Source organism: Myotis yumanensis, unplaced genomic scaffold (genome assembly GCF_028538775.1).
Source record: "Myotis yumanensis isolate MYYU_CA2020_CCGP unplaced genomic scaffold, mMyoYum1.0.hap1 SCAF_8, whole genome shotgun sequence".
NCBI lineage: Eukaryota > Metazoa > Chordata > Mammalia > Chiroptera > Vespertilionidae > Myotis > Myotis yumanensis.
In genome coordinates this window covers 22409942-22423041 of record NW_027223759.1, presented here as the reverse complement: position 1 = coordinate 22423041, position 13100 = coordinate 22409942, and the positions used below count along the sequence as shown (strand labels likewise).

General features: G+C 56.6%; 2 protein-coding genes across 4 annotated transcripts; one reads left to right on the top strand and one right to left on the bottom strand.

Annotated features, from left to right (window-relative positions):
* Positions 1-123: 123 nt before the first annotated feature.
* Positions 124-8337, bottom strand: TMEM198 (transmembrane protein 198). 3 transcript variants are annotated; one of them, XM_070422222.1, is made up of 5 exons: positions 8268-8337; positions 6265-7008; positions 2601-3176; positions 1186-1388; positions 124-809 (listed from the first exon to the last, which is right to left on the bottom strand). In XM_070422222.1, exons 2-5 carry the CDS (start codon positions 6428-6430, stop codon positions 672-674), a joined length of 1083 nt encoding a protein of 360 aa, XP_070278323.1. In that variant the 5' UTR covers positions 6431-7008; positions 8268-8337; the 3' UTR covers positions 124-671. The 3 variants fall into 3 exon arrangements, with proteins under 3 accessions (XP_070278323.1, XP_070278322.1, XP_070278324.1); XM_070422221.1 differs by lacking the exon at positions 8268-8337 and adding an exon at positions 8117-8214; XM_070422223.1 differs by lacking the exon at positions 8268-8337 and having other exon boundaries at positions 6265-6469; positions 6780-7113.
* Positions 7274-12650, top strand: CHPF (chondroitin polymerizing factor). The gene is made up of 4 exons (XM_070422220.1): positions 7274-7923; positions 9404-9977; positions 10485-10664; positions 10981-12650. The coding sequence occupies exons 1-4, from the start codon at positions 7616-7618 to the stop codon at positions 12238-12240; spliced, it is 2322 nt and encodes a 773-aa protein (XP_070278321.1). The 5' UTR covers positions 7274-7615; the 3' UTR covers positions 12241-12650.
* Positions 12651-13100: the final 450 nt, after the last annotated feature.

Here is a 13100-nt window from a genome sequence, read left to right as displayed (position 1 = left end):
CAGAAGCATGAGGTGTCCAGGGTGGTAATGACAGACACCAGACATGCATCGTGCATTTAAGCCCCCTTAGCCCCAGGCCCCCTCCCCAACCCAGCCCAGAGCAGCAGCCCCCACCCCCATCCTCTGCCACTGCCCTCAGGCTGGTGGCTTTGCCAAGGACAGGGAACCAGGGTGAGGGGTGCTGCAGTGGAGAAGGACAAGAAGCCTTGGATGAATCTGGCTGAGAGGCAGAGCGGTGGAGGGAGAAGGCAGACCTCCCCCACTTAGACATGCAGGAGAGTGGCCCATGGGACCCCAGCAGTGGAAGAGGAGGTGGGCAAACCTTGCAGAAGCCCTACCAGTCAGAAATCTAAGGCAAGGGTCCCAGTGTTCCCTCCAACCCCACCCCTTCATGCACACGCACACACAGGTGACACACTCACAACCCTGAGCACACCCCAAAGGGGCTCACACCCCCTGTCCCTCAGGAGCCCCTTGGGAGAAGGCTTTCCCTCAGACCAGGCATAGCCCGAGACAGGTCCTCCCTTCTAGCAGCCAGGCCAGTCCTCTCCAGGGTAGAGAAACAGCCATAGGCTACAGGGCGAAGTGGGCTGGGTGGTGGCCCAGCAGGCCTCCGCAAGCTAACAGAGCTGGTGACCACAGAGTCCAGGTGGGCGGGAGCAGCTAGACTGCTATACCCGCACAGGGGGCCCTGTACAGGCTGTCAGTGGTCCCCGGGACCCGTATTCATAGTCCATGTCTGTGGGTGAGGCCATGAAGGAGCTCAGTGAGCTTCCTGTCTGCCGGTCCCGGAAGCTCTGGATATAGCTCTGTGGGAGAATAAACACAGGTGTGAGTGCAGCCACAGACCCCTGCCCTGAGAGCCACCTCAGGCAGACATCCTCTCCCTGCACCCCCACAAGTCTGAGACTCACCCCAGACGGCTGCAGTCCCAGGACCTCATCACACTCATAGTCTAGCCCTGAGACCCTACCCCATACCATACTTAGTTAAAATTCTTACTCAGGCACTTTTCCCCCATCCCAGCGCTGGGCCTATCAGGCTCCTGGTGCAGGGGTTATGATGGGTGGAAAACACAAGGCCTTCTAGACAGTGCCCAGCCCCTGGGGAAAGCCCAGTCCTGCTTGGACGGAGCTTACACACTCCCTTGACCCCATTCGGATTGGAGGGGCTCGGAGTACTCACCGGGGAGAGGACATCTCCATTGAAGCGTTTGATGGGCACTGGCCTGCGCCGATAAGCAGGGTCAGGGGGCCCAGGCCTTGGAGGAGCCCGGGAACCTCTGGAGGGAGCCCTTGGGGGTCTCTTCTTGCGACGCTTCTCCTTGCGCTCTTCCTGCTGCCTTATCCGCATCAGCTGCACACGTCGTCGCTGCCGGCTGATGACCACTGTGAAGGGATGGGCAGAGGAGAGTCTCAGGGGTCCACATGGGTCATCTCCACCCTTCCTACCTGGTGGCCTAGGGCTTCCAGATTCCCCTTATCTGTAACCCCTCGCTTTCCTTTCCTGGTCTCCCACCTCCCAGATGGGACTTCCATTGCTCTTTACCTCTGAATTCTTTATGGAAGATTCCTAGACTTCTAGGTACCCCTCTCCAACTGTCATCCCTCTCCCAACCCTGAGGTCTACGTGACTCACCAAGACCAGCCATCATCATCCCTCTACTGGACAACCTCAGCTGCCTCCTCACTGGTTTCCCTTCTACACTTGCCTTCCCCGATGTTTTCTACACTCAGCAGCCAGAATGAACATCCCAAATGCTAAATTAGATCATGTCCTCCCTGCTTTAAGCCTCCAGCAGCATCTCATTGCCCTCCTAATAAAATCCAGCCTGGCTGGTATGGCTCAGTGGTTGAGGTCACGGTTCGATTCCCAGTCAGGGCACATGCCTGGGTTGTGGGCTTAATCCCCAGTGTGGGGCATGCAGGAGGCAGCCAATCAATGATTCTCTCTCATCACTGATGTTTCTATCTCTCTCTCCCTCTCCCTTCATCTCTGAAATCAATAAAAATATAAAACATAAATAAAATCCTTATCGTGGCCCAGAGGGCCCACATAATCAGCATCCCTCAGTCCTCATAGTCCAGCCCCATTTCTTCAGCAAGCCAAGCCCATCCCTTCTCAGGCCCCCACTCTTGCTATTCCCTTTTCTCTAGCTCTTTGCATGGCTGGTCCCTTATTCTGCAGAACTCTACTTAAGCGTCACTTCTTCCAAGTGGCCGTCCTTGAGCACCCTGTCTATAATGGCCTCTGAAGGTCACTCATATTACCCTGCATATCTTTCATATCACTCTGCACAACTGGAACTATCTTGTTTGTTTGCATGTCTGTTAGGGAGGGGCCTCTTCTATTTTTGTCTCTGTTGTATCTCCAGTTCTGGAGTGGGCTTAGCTCAGACCTGCTGCTCCGTACGTTGTTGTGGAATGAATAGTACCACTGAGGTCCTATCTTCCTTCCCAGACCACGATCGAGTCACCTCTCTAACCCTATTGGGGCCTTCCACTGCTGGTGTGCACAGCTTCTCCCCCCACTCCCCAATTGCTCACCCACCCACCCATCCCCCACTTCTCTTATGACCACCCTGGTCCGTGCCCTCTCACCTTCTGTGTGGGAGTCCCTCTCGGCTGTCACCCGCCACTGCACCAGGACGCCCATCAGGCTGAGCAGAGGCCAAAGCGCCAACAGGGCCCAGCTCCGCCAGCAGAGGGGAGGCACCGGGGCGGCGCGCAGCCGCTCCACCGCGTAGCGCCCCAGCAGCAGCAGCTCAGCAAAGTAGTCAGCGGCAGTGGCGATGAGCGCAGCACCAGTCACAGCGGTGGCCAGAGTGGTGAGCGGGCGAGGCCAGCGCAGTGTGAGCAGCGCGCAGAGCAGGCCGCCCCCCAGCAGCAGCCCCAAAGGGCTCCACACCGAGCCTGGCTGGTAGTAGGGGGTGGAACCCAGCAGGGCGGCAGCAGCGAGCAGCAGGCCGAGCAGCAGCCCCACCAGGAAGAGGCCCACGCTGCGCACCAGCATGGCCACCAGCCCGCACAGCAGCCCGATGCCCAGTGCGATGCCCGCACTCGCCCCGGCACTCAGCTGTGTCTCCAGCACCCGCTCCCGGTAGCACAGCAGGAAGATGACCACCGAGCCAAACAGCAACCCAGTGAGGAAGAGCACTGCCTTGAAGCAGCGGTAACCTGGAGGGGAACAGGCGCCAGTGAGGGGCCAACGTGAGGTCACCTGGCTGGAGGCAAGGGGTGGAGGGGTCAGGACATGAAATCACGGGGGAACCAGAGGCAGGACACTAAGGTAAGAAAATTGGGAGTCATTGGGGTCCTGAGGGCACCAGTGATGGGGCCACTAGGGTCAAGGGAGGTCAGAGAGATAGGTCACTAGGAGTCACTTGGAAAATAGAGACAGACATTGAGATGAACATTTGGTCTTTGAGGGTTAGAGGAGTCAGAGACAGGTCATTGGACTCAAGAGTGCATCAGTGATAGGGTCATTGGGGTCGTTGGAGTCATGGGGGTCAGAGAAATAGGTCACTGGGTTCATCAGGGGATCATCAATAGAGTCATTGGGGTCTATGAGGGGGGATTGTTCAGAGAGATGAGGTATTTGGAAGTCAGAAAGAATTTGAGAGATGAGGTCTTGAAGGGGTCACAAGGCTTCAGAGATATGGCATCATTAAAAGGTTACAAAGAGAAAAGGGAAGCAGGGTTATTAGGGACTGGTTCCAGGAGATGAGGCCTTTGCAGGTCAGGGGGATTGATAGACATGGAATCATTGGGAGTATTAAAGGGTTTCAGAGAGCCGAAACCGGTTTGGCTCGGTGGATAGAGCGTCGGCCTGCGGACTGAAAGGTCCCAGGTTCGATTCCGGTCAAGGGCATGTACCTGGGTTGCGGGCACATCCCCAGTGGGAGATGTGCAGGAGGCAGCTGATCGATGTTTCTCTTTCATCGATGTTTCTAACTCTCTATCTCTCTGCCTATCTCTCTGTAAAAAAATCAATAAAATATATATTTAAAAAAAAAAGGGTTTCAGAGAGAGGGTAATGTTGAGGCCAGAGAAATGGGATTATTGAGATCTTGGTGGGGGAGGAGCAATCAGGCAATGAGTTCCTAGCAATAGTTAGGGGGATGGAGTCAGAGGGATAAAAGGTGATGAGATAGCTGGAGGAGGGGGCGGTCACTAGGGCTTACAAGGGGTCATGGGGAGTCAAAGAGAATTATAGGGTGAAATAGTGGTTATGGAGTTCCAGGAAAATGGAGGTTATAGGGTCATTGGGTCCATTAAGGGTAACCAGAAGAGTGAGGGACTTGCTGATCCTGAACAGTTGGGAAGATGGGGGTGAAGGGGTCAGGGAGAGCCAACGAGAAAGGTCCAAGAGAAGATTCAATTCTGGGAATGAAGGGAAGCATTAGAATCCAGGAGGTTCTGGAGTCAGAAAGAGGAGCAGGGCGTACACAAGGTTCAGAGTCCAAGAGCCTGGGAGTGGGGGCATCCAAGAGGGGTAAGGTGGCAGGAAAGCACAGGAGAGGGAATGTCAGGGTGTATTGAGCAACTGCAGAGGGATTGGGTATGGGTATGGATTTGGGTAGGGGAGGGAGTGAGGTAACACAGACTCCTTGGAGGCCCAAATGTATCCTGAACCCATAGAGGGGCACTGCCTCCTGCCCACTCTACAATTGTTCAGCCAAGAGTCTGGGGGTGGAAAGAAAAGGACCATCTGGCTCCCATTCCTGCCTACTACCCAGCCAAGCTAGGGGGGAGGTGTAGAGGCATCAGAGCACAAGTCTCATCCCACCTCTGCCAAGCCTAGAACCCAGACCTCCAAGCTTCCTTTACACTTCTTTCAGTCACTGATAATGCTCCTCTTGGAGGCTTTCCTTGGGCCTCCAGCCAATAGAGATTGCTCCCCTCTCTGAAGTTCTGCAACTCTAGCTGTAGAGTCACTGGGCACTTACTCCACTAGTCTATCTGGCACCTTTGTGCAAATTAGAAAAAGGTGTGCCACCCAGGCCAGTGTGGCTTAGTTGGTTGAGTGTTCCATGCATCAAAAGATTGCTGGTTTGATTCCTGGTAAGGGGACATGCCCAGGTGGTGGGTTCAATCCCTGTTTGGGATGCATGTGGGAGGCAACTGATCAATGTTTCTCTCTCGCATCAATGTTTTTCTCTCTCCCCCTCTCCCTTCTTCTCTCTCTAAAGTCAATAAAACATATTAACAACAACAAAAAAGAGAAAGAAAAAGGTACGCCTTCCTCTAGGCAAAGCAGCCTTGTGCCAAGGCCTAGAGTTTGGCAAGTGGAGCATGAGCTGGGTTTCAGGCCCCACTTGCCTATGAACTCAACTCACTTGTATAGTAGGCATCCTGCACAACTGTTCACAGCCACCCTGATTATTGGAGCCTACCTTGTAGGCAATCTTCATGTGTATGACTACTATCTAGCCTACTCTACAGTTGACCTTTGAACAACACAAGTTTGAACTTCACAGGGCCACTTATACATTAATATTTTCAATAAATATACAGTCAGCCCTCCATATCCTCAGGTTTTACATGCACAGATTCAACTGACTGCAGACTGAAAACAGTATTTTGGATCTATGGTTGGGAATCTGTGCATGCTAAGAACCCACTTAAGTTATATGTAGGTTTTTGACTGCACCCAAACCCTCATGTTATTCAAGGGTAAACTATAATATGTATCAAGGTGTGAATATTCCAGAAGTCTCTCCCCCATTATACTCTGCGTGAAGGGACCATGCTTAATCACCCTGCTAAATGTTTTCAGTGTCTAGCTAGAACAGTGACCCAAACACATCTTCACCACAATAGCTATTATTTATTGAGTCCCTACTAATTCTCACAACAACTCTATGTGAGGTAAATATCATAAAATCAATAAAAACATATTATTCCCACTGTTCAGATGAGAAAACTGAGCTAAGGCAAGTTAATATGCCCAAAGCATCACAATTAGTAAGGTACAAAGCCAGGTTCAAATTTAAGCATGCCTAATTTTAAAAAATTTGTGTTTTCTAGGATCTAGATCAGCTGTTGCCAACCTTTCGGACCTCACGGACCACAGGTTGGTGACCACTGGTCTAGATGATATAGGAACATGTGGCATGAAAGAAAGTAAGAAAAGGGAGTTATTCATGCTAATTTTGGTGGCAGTGGTGGGGGTGGGGGTGAAGTTCTGGAGGAGATTTGGAGTGCATCAGGAAAATAGGGAGAGAATGGGGAGCCGAGGTGAGGGATGAATTGGGGGTCTCACCGAAGAAGCAGTAGACGACTCCAAACAGACAGCACATGATGCAGACGAGGGCTGGCAGTGCCTGGTACCTGCGCTCCAGGGGCTGTTCACAGGGTGCACCCCAGAAGGCATCATCTGGCTCAGGGGGCAGGAGCTGGAACCGCAGTGTCGCCACAGTGCCTGGCATAGTGCTAGGAACGAAAGGGAGTCACCCTCCCAGGTCAGCCTGACAGAGAGGAAGCTGGAGTCAAGGAGGAGTCCTGGGTCTCCACAAGGATGGGGCAAGAATGGGAGTGGGAGACCTAGGCAAGGACACGCTGGACAAAGGAGTGGTGCCCACATCAGGCAGCTCCAGAAGCATCGCTAATTGGGGGACAAAAGACAAAGGGAACAAAAGTGTCTGGCTAGAGGGGGCCAGAATGAAGAAGTCAAAAGGGGAACTGGTTGGGGGGAGATGAGGGCAGTGTGCTGCCAGTGAGGAGGCAGCCAGGAGACTCGTCTGTGGGCGGCTAAATCTGGGATTGTCCAAAATCTACCTGGGCTGGAAGCGACCTGAGCTTTTGAATGGAAGAGGCTGTGCAGAGGCCAGAGGGTCCAGGGGTGCTGGGCGCCAGAGGCCCCAGCTGCCTGGGGTCCAGGAAAAGTCCGTCGTGCGGGGAAGGGAGCTGCTGGGCCGGAGGAACCTGTCTCTGCGCGGCGGCGCCGCTCCGCCTCCAGCACCGGCTGGCACTCCAGTCCCGCGGCGTCCGGGGCCTCGGGCTGGGCCTGGGGAAGGGAAAGGAGGAGCAGGAGCAGGGCTCGGGCCGCCCCAGAGCCGCGGCCCCATGCCCCGAGCCCGCCCGCGGCCTTTGGTGCTGATGGACAGCTCCGGCCTCGGCTCCTGACGTCACGCGGGCGCATCATTAGGGCCGGGGCGGGCTGCCTCTGACGTCATCCGGGACGCACCAACCACGCCGGGGGGAGGTAGAGGGCTCCGCCCCCGGCGTCTCCCTCTCGCTCACTGAGGAGGGGGCACTTCCGGGGGTCCTTCCCCTTTCACCTCCCCCTTCTCCTCCCTCTCCGGTAGCCGGAGCCCGAGACCCCACCCCGGGGGCGGAGCCCTCGCAGTGACACGTCGGACAGCGGCGGCGGCGGCGGAGGCTTCCGTACCGAAAGCGGAGACCCTGCGCGATCCTGAACGGCGGCCGGAGCGGGATTGGAGCGCGGCGCCGGGGGGTTCGGCTCGGCCGCCAGCTCTGCTCGGCGGAGTGGGAGCGGGCCAGCCGCTTGGCCCGGGGCCTCCGGATCCGCCCCCTCCCCGGTCCCGCCCCCTCGGAGCCTCCTCCGGCTGCTCTGGGGCTGCTCCCGGGCTGGGGCCCGCGGTCCGGGCGCCATGCGGGCATCGCTGCTGCTGTCGGTGCTGCGGCCCGCAGGGCCCGTGGCCGTGGGCATCTCCCTGGGCTTCACGCTGAGCCTGCTCAGCGTCACCTGGGTGGAGGAGCCGTGCGGCCCAGGGCCGCCCCAACCCGGGGACTCTGAGCTGCCGCCGCGAGGCAACACCAATGCGGCGCGCCGACCCAACTCGGTGCAGCACGGAGCAGAGCGCGAGAGGCCGGGCGCCGGCGCCGGGGAGGACTGGGAGCCGCGCGTCTTGCCCTACCACCCCGCACAGCCGGGCCAGGCCGCCAAAAAGGCCGTCAGGTAGGGAGCAGCCCCGCCAGCTCCACCCCTGGGCACCGGCCGGGACGGGCTCTCCCGGGACGCCGCCGGGGCCGGGTCAGGCTCCGGAAGGAAGAGCCTGGCCGGCCAGGAAGTCTTTGGGCCGGATAACTTCCGATGGCCCTGCTTCCCCCGGCCGTGGAGCCGTCTGAGGCCCTCTCTGGGCTGAACCTACCCGGTAGGCGCTGTGCTAAACCGGCTCCACTCCCTGGTCCCCCAAATCTCCTCTGAGCTCCCTGGCTGGCAGTTGGTTTTAGAGAAATGATTGGTATGAAAATGCATTTATAGAGAGAGAGGGAAAGGAAAAGGATAAAACTAGGATTTACCTGTATCTCTTGTTCCTGGGTGGGACACCTCGTGATGAGGTTTGTGGGAGAGAAATGATGTAGCCATCCCACTAATGCCTCCCCAGGAGCTGAAGTCATTCTCCTAGGCAACACTGAGTTCAAATTCCAGTTCTGCAACTTAGCGTCTGTGTTATGGAAGGCAAGTTACTGGAACTCCTGAGCTCCAACTTGCCCTTCCCCCAAACACACTCAATACACCCGTATGCCATATATTCCATTACATCATTTCTGTGATGTGTTTGTGGTATAATGGCATATTTATATAGAAATGAGTACTGTGCACACGGTGTGTAGAGTACCTATGAGTCAAGCATTTGCCTAAGTGCTTTAAGTAGATACAGTCAACCCCGTTTTTCAGATGTGGCTACTGAGGCTCAGATACGCTAAATAACTTGCTCAAGGGCACAACTACTAAGTAGTGAAACAGGGAATCAGACCCACAATATATCTCTCATATCTGCATGGATATTGCCATCTCCCAAAAGCACTATGTAGGCAAGACTAACATTTTACTTAAATTCACATGACACCTGGGAGAGACATGTTATTCTCATCCTATTCATAGGTGAGGAGACAGGCCCAGAGAGGACATGACCTGCGGAAGCCTATGTATGCTGCCTCCTGTCTTCCTTAAATGTTTTTAAAATATTGATCTTCGAGAGAGGAAGGGAGGGAGGGAAGGGAAAAGAGAGGAAGAGAGAAACGTCAATCAGTTTACCTCCTGCATGCGCCCTGACTGGGGATGGAGGCCACCACCTGACTATGTGCCCTAATTGGGAATCAAACTTACTGCCTTTTGGTGTAGGTACGACGCTCCAACAACTGACCCACATTGGCCAGGGCCCCATTGTCTTTTTATTATTTTTTTTTATACTTTTATTGATTTCACAGGGGAAGGGAGAGGGAAAGAGAGATAGAAACATCAATGATGAGAAATTTTTGATTGGCTACCTCCTGCAAGCCCTCTAATGGGGATCAAGCCCACAATCTGGGCATGTGCCATTGACTGGAATCGAACCCGGTACCCTTCAGTCTGCAGACAGACGCTTCATCCACTGAGCCACACTGGCCAGGGCCCCCTTGTCTTTTTGATAATCGTGTGCCTTCTCCCCTAGGACCCGCTACATCAGCACCGAGCTGGGCATCAGGCAGAAGCTGCTGGTGGCAGTGCTGACCTCACAGGCCACGTTGTCCACTATGGGTGTGGCCATGAACCGCACACTGGGGCACCGGCTAGAGCGTGTGGTGTTCCTGACAGGCTCTCGGGGCCGTAGGGCACCACCAGGCATGGCTGTGGTGACATTGGGCGAGGAGAGGCCTATTGGCCACCTACACCTGGCACTACGCCACCTGCTGGAGCAGCACGGCAACGACTTTGACTGGTTCTTCCTAGTACCTGATACCACCTACACTGAGGCCCACGGACTGGTGCGCCTAGCTGGCCACCTCAGCCTGGCAGCTGCTGCCCACCTCTATCTGGGCCGGCCCCAGGACTTCATCGGTGGAGAGCCTGCCCCAGGCCGCTACTGCAACGGAGGCTTTGGGGTACTGTTGTCCCGCACCCTGCTGCAGCAGCTGCGCCCCCATCTGGAAGGCTGCCGCAACGACATCGTCAGTGCGCGTCCCGATGAGTGGCTGGGACGTTGCATCCTCGATGCCACAGGGGTGGGCTGCACTGGTGACCACGAGGTGAGAAGATAAGCCGCCCCACCGGTGCCTCCTATCTGAGCTTGTGTACTTCCCCTGAGAGGCAAAGGGGTGGTTGGAGATACAGGCCTGGATTTCCATGCCAGTTTTGCCCTTTTCTATCCCTATGACCTTGGGTAAATTACTGAATCTCCTGAGTGGCAGTATCCTCATCCATACCAATGGAAACAATTATTGCTCAGGGTTGTTATAAGGATTAGAAAAAAATAAGAGAGCTTTGCACATAGTAGGTGTTCAGTATTGGCAATATTTATTTGAGTCCCTGGACAGCTCTGAGATAGGATGCATGCCCATTTCCTAGATGAACTAGCAGAGGCTTGACCAAGGTCACACACAAGCTGACAACCAGCCAAGGTACTTAAAAACACAATTCTGATTGCAAGTCCACAACAGGTCATAGGGTGGGGAAATGAGACACACACTAGGAGGGGAGGGGTGGAGGCTGTTCCATCATTCTTCCCTTTATGGACTCCTACTCTTTCTCTCCAGGGAGTGCATTATAGCTACCTGGAGCTGAGCCCTGGGGAGTCCGTGCAGGAGGGGGACCCTCGTTTCCGCAGCGCCCTGACCGCCTACCCTGTGCGTGACCCTGTGCACATGTACCAGCTGCACAAGGCTTTTGCCCGAGCTGAGCTGGAACGCACATACCAGGAGATCCAGGAATTGCAGGTATGGTCTGGGCCTGGGGTAGGGTGGCAGGTCCTGTGAGGTCTTAGAGATCCCAGGGAAATAAACTATGAGCACTAGAATCAGAACACATCTGCCTCCTGTCCCTGTTTCTTTCTGTCCATTCTGAGAAGCCCCTCCAGAAACCCCCCTTTTGGCTCTCAGGCTGCCTCCGTCTGGGGAAAGGATAGGTAGGGGCATTGGAAGGCAGACGTTGGCAGGGGACAGGACCCATCCCGAGTGGCACCTGCCGTCTGCCCAGTCCCCCAGCTGGCCCCTGGGGTCTCTGCCTTGCTCACAGTCTGTTTCTCCAACCCAGTGGGAGATCCAGAACACCAGCCGTCTGGCAGCTGATGGGGAGCGAGCAGCCGCTTGGCCCGTGGGCATTCCAGCACCATCCCGCCCAGCCTCCCGCTTTGAGGTGCTGCGCTGGGACTATTTCACTGAGCAGCATGCTTTCTCCTGTGCTGATGGCTCGCCCCGCTGCCCTCTGCGTGGGGCTGATCAGGCCGATGTGGCCGATGTTCTGGGGGCAGCCTTGGAGGAGCTCAACCGCCGCTACCACCCAGTCCTGCAGCTCCAGAAGCAGCAGCTGATTAATGGCTACCGTCGCTTTGATCCTGCTCGGGGTATGGAGTACACACTGGACTTGCAGCTGGAGGCGCTGACCCCCCAGGGTGGCCGCCGGCCCCTCACTCACCGGGTGCAGCTGCTACGGCCACTGAGCCGCGTGGAGATTTTGCCTGTGCCTTACGTCACCGAGGCCTCACGTCTCACTGTGTTACTGCCTCTGGCCGCGGCGGAGCGTGACCTGGCCCCTGGTTTCCTGGAGGCCTTCGCCACAGCAGCTCTGGAGCCTGGCGATGCTGCAGCCGCTTTGACCCTGCTGCTGCTATATGAGCCACGACAGGCCCAGCGGGCAGCCCATGCAGATGTCTTCGCACCTGTCAAGGCCCATGTGGCAGAGCTAGAGCAGCGTTTCCCCGGTGCCCGGGTACCCTGGCTCAGTGTGCAGACAGCCGCCCCCTCACCACTGCGCCTCATGGATCTACTCTCCAAGAAGCACCCGTTGGACACGCTATTCCTACTGGCTGGGCCGGACACGGTGCTCACGCCTGACTTCCTGAACCGATGCCGCATGCACGCCATCTCCGGCTGGCAGGCCTTCTTTCCCATGCATTTCCAGGCCTTCCACCCAGCCGTGGCCCCACCACAGGGCCCGGGACCCCCGGAGCTGGGCCGAGACACAGGCCACTTTGACCGCCAGGCGGCCAGTGAGGCCTGCTTCTATAACTCTGACTATGTGGCGGCCCGAGGGCAGCTGGCAGCAGCCTCGGAGCAGGAGGAGGAGCTCCTGGAGAGCATGGACGTGTACGAGCTGTTCCTCCGCTTCTCCAGCTTGCATGTGCTGCGGGCGGTGGAGCCAGCGCTGCTGCAGCACTACCGGGCCCAGACGTGCAGTGCACGGCTCAGCGAGGACCTGTACCATCGCTGTCGCCAGAGTGTACTGGAGGGCCTAGGCTCCCGCACCCAGCTCGCCATGCTGCTCTTTGAGCAGGAGCAGGGCAACAGCACCTGAACCCACCCTGTACCCCAAAACCCTGGCCTGGGGGTGCTTCTCCCCAACTACCCGGAGCCACCTGTCAGCCTCCCTGGACAGAGCTGGCTGGCCACAGCCTCAGACTCCAGGACAGTCCACTGGCCTCCTCTCTCTGGCTTTGTGGGTGCTCAGGCTCAGGAGAAGCCCCGCGAGAGGTGCCCTCAGAGCCACCCCTTCCTGCCCCTGACACTGCTGACTCAAGCTGTGGCCTCGATATTTATGTAGTGCAGTCGCCTGACGCCAGGCCTGCCTCTAAGTCCAGGGGCTGGGCTGTAGATGACTTGTTGGGAAAGGGGGGAGCTGAGAGGAGGAATGTGGGGTGTCTCCCAGCTTCTCCCCTGTGGACCCCGATGAAGCTCTCTGCCTTTAATAAACTGGCTGAGTGTGGACTGGTGATTCTGGGTTTTTGAAAGGTAGGCAAGGGGCAGGGAGAGCTGACAGTGAGGATGGAAACTCTGTCCCGGCTGGGCCTGGATTTCCTTTTCCTGGGGACCAAGTCTTGCATATGCCCAGCCCCGCCCCAGCTCCCAGCCTGGTCACACATAGACACAGAGAATTCTTTATGCCTCTTTATTCCTAATTTCGTCTGCACTTACAAAACCAGACTGGAGACGCAGGCCTGAGAAAACTTTCTCCCCCACCCCCAAGCTCAGCCAGGGTCTGAAAGGTTTGCCTGCTCCTTATAGAGGGGACTCTGCCGGTGGGGATGGGACAGGGGGTATTGGGAGCTGGGCCAGGCCTGCTGGGCCATCCGCTCCCCCTGCCTCCATGGAGTGGGCCTGGAGAGGGGCAGGAAGTAGGAGAAGCCCAGCAGTCCCAACTCCTGGGAGCCCGCCCTC